The sequence below is a fragment of the Bison bison genome, unplaced genomic scaffold (genome assembly GCF_000754665.1).
Source record: "Bison bison bison isolate TAMUID 2011002044 unplaced genomic scaffold, Bison_UMD1.0 scf7180017864508, whole genome shotgun sequence".
Taxonomy (NCBI): Eukaryota; Metazoa; Chordata; class Mammalia; order Artiodactyla; family Bovidae; genus Bison; species Bison bison.
Genome location: NW_011495064.1, coordinates 12,484,970 through 12,497,451, shown reverse-complemented (window position 1 = coordinate 12,497,451; position 12,482 = coordinate 12,484,970). Strand labels below are relative to the sequence as shown.

The 12,482-nt window shown below is 38.0% G+C and overlaps 1 protein-coding gene across 3 annotated transcripts in view; it reads right to left on the bottom strand.

Moving 5' to 3' along the window:
* The window catches only part of EXOC6B (exocyst complex component 6B), a 734,244-nt gene that overhangs the window by 594,673 nt on the left and 127,089 nt on the right, over window positions 1–12,482 (bottom strand). For all 3 annotated transcript variants that reach the window (XM_010829771.1, XM_010829772.1, XM_010829773.1), the window contains exon 6: window positions 10,686–10,890. In XM_010829771.1, the coding sequence (XP_010828073.1) occupies window positions 10,686–10,890 (205 nt within the window). The remainder of the gene's footprint in view (window positions 1–10,685; window positions 10,891–12,482) is intronic.

The following is a 12,482-nucleotide window of genomic DNA, read 5'->3' as shown; positions in this document are numbered from 1 at the left end:
CTAACTGGTTCTTAAATAGACATTCAACCAATCTTTCTTTTTGAGCATCAATTTTACCCCACTTTCCTTGAGGCCAGCAATTTCTTAAACATAGAGGTTCTGCAAAACCCTAAAACTAGATCGTTCTCACTTTCTTCTACTACCAATTCAGGACTGAGTTTTCTTGGATATGCTAGGACACTTTTCACACATCTTTTACTTTCCAATTTCCAAAAAATGTGCTGTCACCTTCTCTTCTACATTCTTTGTTTGACAGCTTGTGCTTTTTTTTAAAAAATTTCCTTAGCTGTTGTTTTTATGAGAGGCAGAAGACAGAAATGTATGTGTTCAACACACCATCTTTATTAAGAAGTTAATTTGATCACTTTATAGCACCTCCAGAGAACTTTCAGATAGTTTCAAAATCCATTCAAAGAGCAACTTTAGGTATTTTCATATAGTTCAGAATATAATTGAAATAAGAGAATATACCTTAGACTATCAAAAAGGGTAGCGTTCCTGAAAAATGTTAAGGTGTAGGTACATTAAATTTAATTAAATACATAATTAAGAGTAATTAATTGATTTATTAACTATCTACTATGACCAAGCACTATGCTATAAAGGTGCTGAAGATACAAAGCTAAAAAACCTATCCCTATCCTTAGAGAGACCATAAGCTGTTTGGGAAGACAGATAAGTAAAGCAGCAATTACACTGATGGCATTCCTTCCTGCTATGAGATGCTACCTTGGAGGCCCGAGTAACTCTCTACCTTTCCCATTCTCAAAGCTTAGCAATGAACTAGTTCAGTAGACTGAGTAAGTTCATCTGAAGACGAGGTCTCTTTAGCCAATATAAGTGGCATTGATAAGAGAATTCCCCTAACCAAATCATTTCTCTGACCAACAAGGATCCAACATATTGACTAGACGTTCCTCGCCCTCTCTCAGCTTCCCTATCAATAATACAAGAGCGGAGTCCTTCTCCTGAGGCGTATGCTGTTGCTTGCAGTGCAAAGTAGAACCCATCAGATTCCTTCATAAAATGACAGGAAGATGGTATTTTTGTGCACTGTGCTGACCTTTCTGCCTATAAGGCTTACTGAGGAAATTTACTTTACAACTTAATGGCATAATGCTAATTTGTTTGTGTCTATGCCTCTAACACTACCTTTATCACTTATTAAATTCGTATACTATATATTTGGGTCAATTTTTGTATTTCTATTCTACTCAGCAGTTTATTCTTATGATACCATACAGTTTTAAATTAAGTATTACTGCTCTACAGTATAAGCCAAGACTCAGTAAAAGGAATATTTTCAAAAGAATTCAATCTTAAAATAACTGAAACATATATGTGTGTGTATATAAATATGTATATATGTAGCATATTTGTGAGAGATGGTGTAAATATTGCAATAGCTGCTGTTTCTCTAAAGTAATGGTCTATTTAGTATGAGCACAGTATGAGGCCATGTTTACAAATTATATTGAGAACCCATATGACAATTTGCCTTTGATAACAGAAAAATTTCTAATAAGCTAGCATGCTTTGCTTAGTCAAGGCAAATAAATAATACATTTATTATATTTACACATACACACACCATAGTTTCCTTTTTATCCTGAAGAAAACTCAAAACCAAGCCTCAATATTGTCCTCAGATTTAAGAAATAAATTCTGTATGTTCTTTCATGCAACATGAATCGAGTCACTGCCCTTTTAAATTTAACGTTCATCTTTTTAACTGAAATCAGGTGCAAAATATTTTAAAGTATACATAATAGAAATAATTTTTATGGGAAGGAGGAAAATGTTTAAAACTGATATCTAATTCAAGGCTGACAATTGTGACAGAAAACTGAATTTTAGGAATAAAATTAAAAGAATTTCAATCATCAAGTTTATCTTCTTCTTCTCCATACTCTTAGAATCTATTTATATTCACCATTCATCTAGGATGGTTCTTTCTTTTTAATTTAACATATATTATAAGCGTAGGACTAATCTAAGTCCTTGATTTCCCTAAACGTTTCCACATCTTTGAAGAGAAGATTAAAAATTCTAACTATAGAGCTGTGAAGACTGAATGTTTTATTTAGTAAATTGCAGGTTGTCATCCAGCTAGCAAATGGAAAATCTAGGAGTCTAACCCAAACTGCAAAGTCTATTCTGTTAATTATCATTACTGAACAGTAAACTTAACTGCCTACTATCCTCTTCAGATTCTAACACTGTACGATCTAGCATAAGCTACTCCGATTGGTTCCGACTTCAAGAATCCCTGTTTTACAGATCCATATTCCCCTGCCCTACCCTAAGGCCATCTGTATTATCAAAGAGTAAGGAGCAAGAAATTGCACAAATACATAAATATCAAAATCAAGAAGAAAAGAGAATAAACATAAATCCAGGAACACCAAACCAAGTGAGCATCAACTTCTTTGACTCCAAAGGCCATATTCTGTGGAAGTTTTGCAGAGCACCCAGCACAAAAGAGGTTTCAATGGCAATACTGCTTTTACTCGGCAGGCATTACGTGGCCTACATGAACTCAGCTGGTAGTACCATGCCTGATCTAAATCAAAAGATGTTCTACACAATAAACAAAAGAGCTCATTTTGCTATAGCCAAGATTTAACCAAAGAAAGTCAAAGGCTGAAAGAATTGTGTGAATGAGTGTGCTCAGTCGCGTAGTCATGTCCAATTATTTGAGACCCCATGGACTGCAGCCTGCTGGGCTCCTCTGTCCATGGGATTTCCCAGGCAAGAATACTGGAGTGGGTTGCCATTTCCTTCTCCAGGGGATCTTTCCTACCCAGGGATTGAACTCAAGTCTCCTGCATTGCAGGCAGATTCTTTACCACTGGGCCACTTCAGAAGACCATGGAAAAAGCCATGGTGAAAACTAATCTTACCCAAGGATCAGTTTCTTTAAAACTAATTACTAAAGGAAGAATGCCTGGGAGCCTTCAATTTCTTTTATGAGCAACCAGTTCCTTTTCTAAGCATCAGTTATATAACCCATATAATTTGGCAAAGCCAAGTTAGAATTTTAAAAGTAAATAAATTCTTCCTTTTGTTAAAGGACTTCACATAGAAATCAACCTAGCCAAGAATGTTTATGTTACAAATGTTATTTAGTCCCACAAAGCCTAAGGCAAACTAATCAAAATAACAAATACAGAACTTCCCTCCTGCACAAATTCCATAACAAGTGAATTACAGAAATCAATTTCATAAAGAAAACTAAAAAACAGTATACAATTAACAAAGAAATACTTTAGACATTTTTTATAAACTCAGGTCAAGCTAAATTGATTATTCCAAAATAAGACATACACAGTATTCTGGAAGCACACTGTAAGAATATCAACACAGAAAATGGGACAGGACAAAAGGGAAGGTTTTTCTACTTGCTTTAAAGATGGCTCTACTTCTTGTGGCAGAACTCACAGGAGGGTCCATTAAATGCTTTCAAGCCAATTCATGTTAAGAGATATACAGGAAGATGAACGTGGGTTTTTTTGTTTTGCTTTTTTAATAAAACTACTTAACTAAAAATTCAAAATGGCAATAAACAGTAGAATGAACACTTTTAAAATTCCTCCTCAGATTCCAGTATATGATTGAACTTCTATTCTAGGTTTTGTTGCAGGAAGGGGAAACTCTTCCCGGGCCCAAGACTGGGCTCTTATCTAATACTCAGAAGTGAACTGTCCAAGGAGACACACGTGCTAACAAAGCAAGAGACTTTATTGGGAAGGGGAAACTGGGCAGAGAGAAGGAAGGTAAGGGAACCCAACAGAACTGCTCTGCCACACGGTTTGCAGCCTCAGGTTTTAAGGCGATCAGGTTAGTTTCCAGGTTGTCTCTGGCCAGTCACTCTGACTCAGGGTCCTTCCTGGTGGTGCACACCTTGTGCCAAGATGGATATCACTGAGAAGGATTTCTGGAAGGTGGTAGGACACGTTAACATTTCCTTTTGACTTTTCCCAAACTCTTCCAGTTGGTGCTGGCTTATTAAGTCCGTGTTCCTTACCAGGACTTCCTACTGTAAAATAACTCATGCCAATGGTTACTATAGAGCCTGGCCAGGGTGGGCAGTTTAGTCAGTGTGCTTCCCCTAACAGTTTCATACTTATCAGTTCAGTTCAGTCGCTCAGTCGTGTCCGACACTTTGCGACCCCATGAATCGCAGCACGCCAGGCCTCCCTGTCCATCACCAACTCCCGGAGTTCACTCAGACTCACGTCCATCAAGTCAGTGATGCCATCCAGCCATCTCATCCTCTGTAGTCCCCTTCTCCTCCTTCCTCCAATCCCTCCAAGCATCAGAGTCTTTTCCAATGAGTCAACTCTTCACACGAGGTGGCCAAAGTACTGGAGTTTCAGCTTTAGCATCAGTCCTTCCAAAGAACACCCAGGACTGATCTCCTTTAGGATGGACTGGTTGGATCTCCTTGCAGTCCCAGGGACTCTCAAGAGTCTTCTCCAACACCACAGTTCAAAATCATCAATTCTTCGGCACTTAGCTTTCTTCACAGTCCAGTTCTCACATCGATACTTATACATTCTCTCGATTTTCTACAGCTTCCCAGATATATTGGAAGACAACTGAAAGACTCAGAGATTTCTGCTGCTGCTGCTAAGTCACTTCAGTCGTGTCTGACTCTGTGCGACCCCACAGATGGCAGCCCATCAGGCTCCCCCGTCCCTTGGATTCTCTAGGCAAGAACACTGGAGTGGGTTGCCATTTCCTTCTCCAATGCATGAAAGTGAAAAGTGAAAGTGAAGTCACTCAGTCGTGTCCAACTCTTAGCCACCCCATGGACTGTAGCCCATCAGGCTCCTCCTTCCATGGGAATTTCCAGGCAAGACTACTGGAGTGGGGTGCCATTGCCTTCTCTGCAGAGACTTCTAGCTTAACACATTTTAAACCAGACTGACTATACCATTGTTTCCTAGATCCAGAGGCAAAATTAAAATGTACAGTTCAGTAAAAAGTAAATCTATTCAAGACCAAAATAAGAGTGTATTAACTTTCTATTGCTGTATAATATACTACCATAAAGTTAGTGACTTAAAAGTACACAAAAATATTATCCGAGTTTCCATAGATCAGAAGTTAAGCATGTTTGTGCTGAGTCTTCTGTTCAAGATCTCACCACACTGAAATGATGATGTCAATCAGGTCTGTGGTTTCATTTGGAGCTCAGGGTCTTCTAAGTTTACTCATACTGTTGCCAGAATTCAGTTCCTTGTGGTCGTAGAACTCAGGTCCCCATTTTCTTGCTAGCCGGTGGCTGGGGATAGCTCTCAGCAACTCATGGCGGCCTACAATTTCCTGCCACATGGCCCTCTCCAAAACATGGCAATCTGTTTCTTCAAGATCAACAGTTAAGCATCAGATGCAGTTTTTAATCTAATTTCTGTATCTAACCTGTCAGTTCAGTTCAGCTGCTCAGTTGTGTCCAACTCTTTGTGACCCCATGGACTGCAGTACACCAGGCTTCCCTGTCCATCACTAACTCCCATAACTTGCTCAAACTCATGTCCATCACGTCGATGATGCCATCCAACCATCTCATCCTCTGTCATCCCCTTCTCCTCCTGCCTTCAATCTTTCCCAGCATCAGGGCCTTTTCCAGTGAGTCAGTTCTTTACATCAGGTAGCCAAAGCACTGGAGCTTCAGAATCAGCATCAGTCCTTCTGATATACAGGACTGATTTCCTTTAGGATTGACTGGTTTGATCTCCTTACAGTTTAAGGGACGCTCAAGAGTCTTGTCCAACACTACAGTACAAAAGCATGAATTCTTCGGTGCTCAGCTTTCTTTATGGTCCAAATCTCACATCCACACATGACTACTGGAAAAACCACAGCTTTGACTATATGGACATTTGACTGTACTTCTAGACCTTCTTTTAAAGGTGCTCACCTTATACACTAGGCTCACACACTCAAGGGAGAATATTTTACAGGGTGTACAGACCAGGAGGCAGGAATCCTGCGGACTATCTCAGAATTTTGCCTACCACTTGGAACCAAAGCAAAGATCTTCCTACAGATAAAGCTTTATCCAGAAACAATATAATAGTTGGAATACAGAAAAATGAATAAAACTACATATCCCTCAAATGGCATTTTTTCATCAGCCTCAAATAGTAATTTTTGCATCATATATCTTGACAAAATTGAACAAACACTTTGAGATTATAATCTCAGATAAAAGTCTGGAGCCTACTTTGCTCATTAAACCCCAATTTGGTGGAGTCCTTCGGTGGCTTAAATGGTATATCCCAAAGAGAAGCCAGTCTACCAACTGCCTCCACATTTCATTTTACAAAGGACAAAGTTCAACCATGGATCAATGCAGCAACTCAGGATAGGGTAAGTAGAATAAGAAAAAGGGAGATGTCCACCAAGAAAAAGCATAATGTACTACATAATTGCTAGAAGCACCTAGACCAACTATCAAAATTGATACTTTCAAATCTGTTTTCTTGTATAATTCTGAAGAAGGCCACTTAAATTTTTCTTTAAAGGACAAGAACATATTTTTAAGGCCAAAACTGCAGTTGTTGAACTAAAAACGATGATTAGTGGCACAGACAATGCTAAAAACTGGGTCAGTAAATTATAAGGCAAACATACAGGGGAGAAATGTTAAAGAGATGAAACTGTGAAGAAAAAAGGAAAAAAAACATGGAGATATGTATTTTTCTAGGCTATGTAATAGTAGGTTGTAACAGAGTAGCTAGCTATTCACCGAAACTATTTCTTCTTTCTCCCAGTCATACAGATAAACTGTATTTCCAATCCTCACTTGCAGTGTGTGAGCTTCAGCCAATGTAATGTTGGCAGCAGTCATATGTATCACTCACAAGTTGGTCAATGAAAAAAAAAAAAAAGTCCCTAATGCTGTTACTCCTTTCCCTACTGCTATAACACTGAAAGTCACATGGTGAAGTGACAGAGCCACAAGTCCTAGATCCCTTCATAGTCACTTGAAGAAGAGCTACCCCACCAGGAATATCCATTGAAGACTTCACCTAAGCAAAAAAATAGAATTTCTAGGGTGAGATTTTAGAGCTTAACTATTATAAGAGGTAGCATTATTTAAAGAAACAATCACTAGAGTTGGAAGAATGGTGTTGATAACAAAAAATAACAAAAAAGCCTAAAATAAATGGCATCAGTTTAGAGGTCAGGCAGTAGGCTTTAAGAATATATACATTTAGCAAGCAAGTCAAAAGCCTGAAGAGCCCTATGATATTGTGGGAAAAAAAAAAAAAAAAACTGGTAAAACGGGAACCAGTAATAAATGAAAAGGCATACCACGTGGCTACTGGGCCTGTAGCTCTATAAGTGAATGTAGAGAGTTATAGTGTATCTTGGCATTTACTTTCTGCTTTTAGCAAAGTTTTACACAAAAGAGATGAGCACAGAATTTCCTAATTTGCAAACTAATATTTGGGCCACATTTCTGAGCCCAGAAACTTGGGCCTCAGAGGGTCAGAAAGCTGATCACATACAGATTCCAAACAGTAAAAGAAAAAGAAGGTAAAAGTTTGAGCAATTAAGTCTAAAGAAAAACTTGTTGAACTTAATTCTGAGGCAAAAATTAGATTCAGGTATGGTTTTCTTACTCATTATTTCCAATGGCCTCCAAGTAGGGCCATTAAAATAAGAAAAAAGACATGAGGCAAGAGTTATTCTCTCCCAATTCCACTACCTCTCCAAACAGGGAAGAAGGAAAAAATCATTCCTGAAAATTATATTTAGAAAAGAACACTGGGTACACTTTCTAAACAGAACCTACTGGAAACAAACAGATCAGAGGTCTACTAAGTTGTGAGGTAACTATAATGCCAAAAACCCACAAATCTGGACTAAATAAATCTTTGTTCAGAACATTAAAGAAGAGAAGTGAAAAGCGAAGGAGAAAAGGAAAGATATAAGCATCTGAATGCAGAGTTCCAAAGAATAGTAAGGAGAGATAAGAAAGCCTTCCTCAGCGATCAATGCAAAGAAATAGAGGAAAACAATAGAATGGGAAAAACTAGAGATCTCTTCAAGGAGAAGGCAATGGCACCCCACTCCAGTACTCTTGCCTGGAAAATCCCATGGACGGAGGAGCCTGGTAGGCTGCAGTCCATGGGGTCGCGAAGAGTCAGACACGACTGAGTGACTTGACTTTCACTTTTCACTTTCATGCACTGGAGAAGGAAATGGCAACCCACTCCAGTGTTCTTGCCTGGAGAATCCCAGGGACAGGGGAGCCTGGTGGGCTGCCATCTATGGGGTCGCACAGAGTCGGACACGACTGAAGCGACTTAGCAGAAGCAGGGTTTTGTTTTGTTTTTTTTAAGAAGCTTGTTTATTTTGTTCTTAGCACACATTTTATTATTTATTTATCTTTTTGTCTGTTTCTTTGGCTGTTCCCTGTGGCATATGGGATCTTAGTTCCCTGACCAGGGATCAAACCCTCATCCGTTGCACTGGAAGTACAGAATGTTAACCACTAGACCACCAGGGAAGACCCTGTGGTCGGGTTTTTGGGCTAGGCATGGAGGTGACACATCATCACTACGACACTGATTTCATTGGCCAGAACTTAAAAACATGGGTTTGATCCCTGGTCAGGGAACTAAGATCCCATATGCCACAGGGAACAGCCAAAGAAACAGACAAAAAGATAAATAAATAATAAAATGTGTGCTAAGAACAAAATAAATAAGCTTCTTAAAAGAAAAAAACAAAACCCTACCACATCCAGTACTCTTTGGTCTTTCCCCTTCTGCAGCAAGCTTCAAAACCATATTAAATATGACAGAGCCATATAATGGAGACATTTCTTAAATCTCCATTGCAAAGAAAACCATCACAAATCAGAAACATCATTTTGGACTTGACATAAGAGAGAAATAAACCATAACCTCTCCCTTTTAATCCAACATCCATGAATTCAAACAAATATTTATTGAACACCTATACGTACAAAGTATGCGGGTATGTGGTAGTTTCTCTCCCTCCCACTTTCCTTACTTTTTAGGGACTACAGAAGATTTTAAAATGTGTAAGATATCCTTACTCAAGGATCTTATAGCATAAGATAGTAATAGATGCAATAAGAGCTATACTTGACATGAAAAATATTATAGGAGGAATAAAGGGTTATCAATTAATTAAAAAGTCCTGAATTCACAAAAGATTTCATCACCATTTCTTTAAATGACAAAAATACAGCCAACAGCTAACAGTTTACACAGACTGAATGACACAGCAGATAAATTCATCTCAATCTAATTTGAATTCTATACTACAGGATCTGACCTTTATAAACTGAACTTGAGCAAATCACTTCCCTGCCCTAGGCCATAATTTCTTCAAATAACTAGGGAGAGAGACAGAAAATCTCATTAAATGAAATAATAATACTTTTCATGGAATCTTGTCTTTTACTTCAAAACCGAAGTAATTTCTCAAGCAAAGGCCGAGAAAAAGCAACTCTACTCTTCAATATTTTGAAAGGTTAGTAAAAAATTTTCAACCACAATAAAGACTTGCCTTACAAGATACTTTCATTCCTGTACTCAAAATATACACAGCAAAGCAAAAGTATATTTCCAATGATTAATTTTTTATACATCACTAAAAAAAAAAAAAAGACATGATATGATTATTTCCATCAAAGTTTATCAACTAGTTTTAAACTTCGCACTTTGCAAAGTATAATAATAAAAATATTTTAAAGGAGAAAGGAGAAAAGAATATCTGTATTCTCTTAGGAAAGGGATTTCCAACAGGCAGATCTCTTTTACAGAATCAAATACCTAAAAGAATAGCTGAGACCAAAAATCTGACCCAAAATATGACCTACTCCCTTCTTCCTCACAGAATGATGCAAACTACAAATGACTTATTCAAGAACATAGTTGCTTATAGAACCAAAAAAGACTTCCCATAATAAAATGAATCTACTACCTATCATTGTAGGTTACATCAAGGTATCCTGAGAAATTTTAATAAAATCAGCATGACTTAAGTTTCAAAGAGCAAATAATACTGCAAATTACTACTGTTCTTTATTCATAACAACAAAGTACTTCTGGTTGTTCTGTGTGACTTTCATAAATTAGAGATGAAGATACTGAAAGAAAAAATCTAAATACTTTGTTACTTTTTAATGAGTTATAAGCGAATTCCTTTCTATGATCATAAATCACACCATTTCCAACAGGCCTTTTTTCATCGATATCCCTGATACATGAAATAACAATTACAGAAATACTCATATATAACATTTTGCTTGCACAGTAAATAATCAATCAGAAGTATATGCAGCACAATTTAGCTCATTAACTATAAGTAGTACTTTTTGAAACCCTGGGCTATGAATCATACCCAAAGTCTAGAAAAGTATTCAAAAAATAGAAAAACTTCTTCAAAACAACAATATAAACCATAACAGCCAATTAATATTTACTGAGCATTTACAGAACAAAACAATATACTAGTAAATAATTCACTGCTCTGTTAAGAAAATAAAAAATATTTTAAAACCACGTGTTCCCATAAAGATGAAGGACTTCCCTAAAATGACAAGAAACAATTAAGACACTTAGCAAAAAGAAATCTATGTAATAGAATACTTGCAAAGTCACTGGCCAACCTATCATAAACCCCAGACCTACTTGCTTCATGGCAGTCTCTCCAATTTTGTCTGAATGTTTGCGGATACTCTCCAGAAAGTCTTTCAGATCGGACATAGACACATCCTTAATTTCTTCTCGAAGCTTGGGGATATTGTCCACCATCACCTTGCAGAATCGATAATGGCTTACTTGAGGAAGATAGGTATGCTCTAGATGTTCCAGAGTTTTCAGTGCAGGATAATGCCTATAAAAGGAATTGCATCACCTTTAGGTCAATTTAGTCTTCTTTAGGGCCACAGATATATTCTTCAGGGAAAATTTCTAGCCTGAATTAGTTTTCACTTACATTAAGACAAATGCAGGACTGTTTCAATAAAAACATCAATGGAAAAATAAATATCAAATTATTAAAAACTAATATATGTATTATAGGATTTAATAAATTATAATCAAAAAATATTTTATCCCAAGAATAGAGAAAACATAGAAAATCCACCAATGAAATTCATTACATAAAGAATAAAGGCCACAGCTAGGAGATTAAAAAAAGAGAGCGAAAATAAAGAGAAATACAAAATGATCCTATCAGTGCCATAAAAATCATCCCAAGGACAGACTTTCAACTGTGGCACACAGAAGAACTTAGCAAATCTTTTACTCAAAAAGCAAATATAAACTGGATAAAACTTTGCAAACAGCCATTTCAGGACTGGAAATTAGAAAGGACTCTGGAAAGTAGAACAATAGCTTGAGAAGGGTTTATTCATGAAAACTGATAAACAAAGAGGGACTTAATGGTGTTCTTGCCTGGAGCTACCTCCATCATCCTCTTCACCTTCCCTCATCATATCCCTGGTTACAACTTGTCAGGAAAATGAGCAACTTCTCTGCCATTAGGGGTTGACATGATTTGGAGCAGAGGATGAAAATCCTATACTGACTAGTGCTGTTAGGAAAAGTAGCAAACTCAGTTACAAAAAGGAGGTGGGAGCTTCCAAATCTACTGGCCTGATGTTCATCTTGGTTGGAACAAAGTGCTGACTAGAGGACTAATCAAAAACTTAACAAGGAAGTAAGAAATAAGAGACCCACAGAATAACCTAATCAGTTCAGTTCAGTCGCTCAGTCGTGTCCGACTTTTTGCGACCCCATGAACCGCAGCACGCCAGGCCTCCCTGTCCATCACCAACTCCCAGAGTTTACCCAAACTCATGTCCATTGCAGAGAAGGCGATGGCACACCACTTCAGTACTATTGCCTGGAAAATCCCATGGATGGAGGAGTCTGGCAGGCTACAGTCAATGGGGTCGCTAAGAGTCGGACACGACTGAGCAGCTTCACTTTGACTTTTCACTTTCATGCATTGGAGAAAGAAATGGCAACCCACTCCAGTGTTCTTGCCTAGAGAACCCCAGGGACGGGGGAGCCTGATGGGCTGCCATCTATGGGGTCGCACAGAGGTGGACACAACTGAAGCAACTTAGCAGAAGCAGCATGTCCATTGAGTTGGTGATGCATTCCAACAATCTCATCCTCTGTTGTCCCCTTCTCCTCCTGCCCTCAGTCTTTCCCAGCATCAGGGTCTTTTTAAATGAGTCAGCTCTTCACATCAGGTAGCCAAAGTATTGGAGTTCCAGCTTCAACATCAGTCCTTCCAAAGAAAACCCAGGACTGATCTCCTTTAGGATAGACTGGGTGGATCTCCTTGCAGTCCAAGGGACTCGCAAGAGTCTTCTCCAACACCACAGTTCAAAAGCATCAATTCTTTGGTGCTCAGCTTTCTTTATAATCCAACTCTCACATCCATACATGACCACAGGAAAAACCATAGCCTTG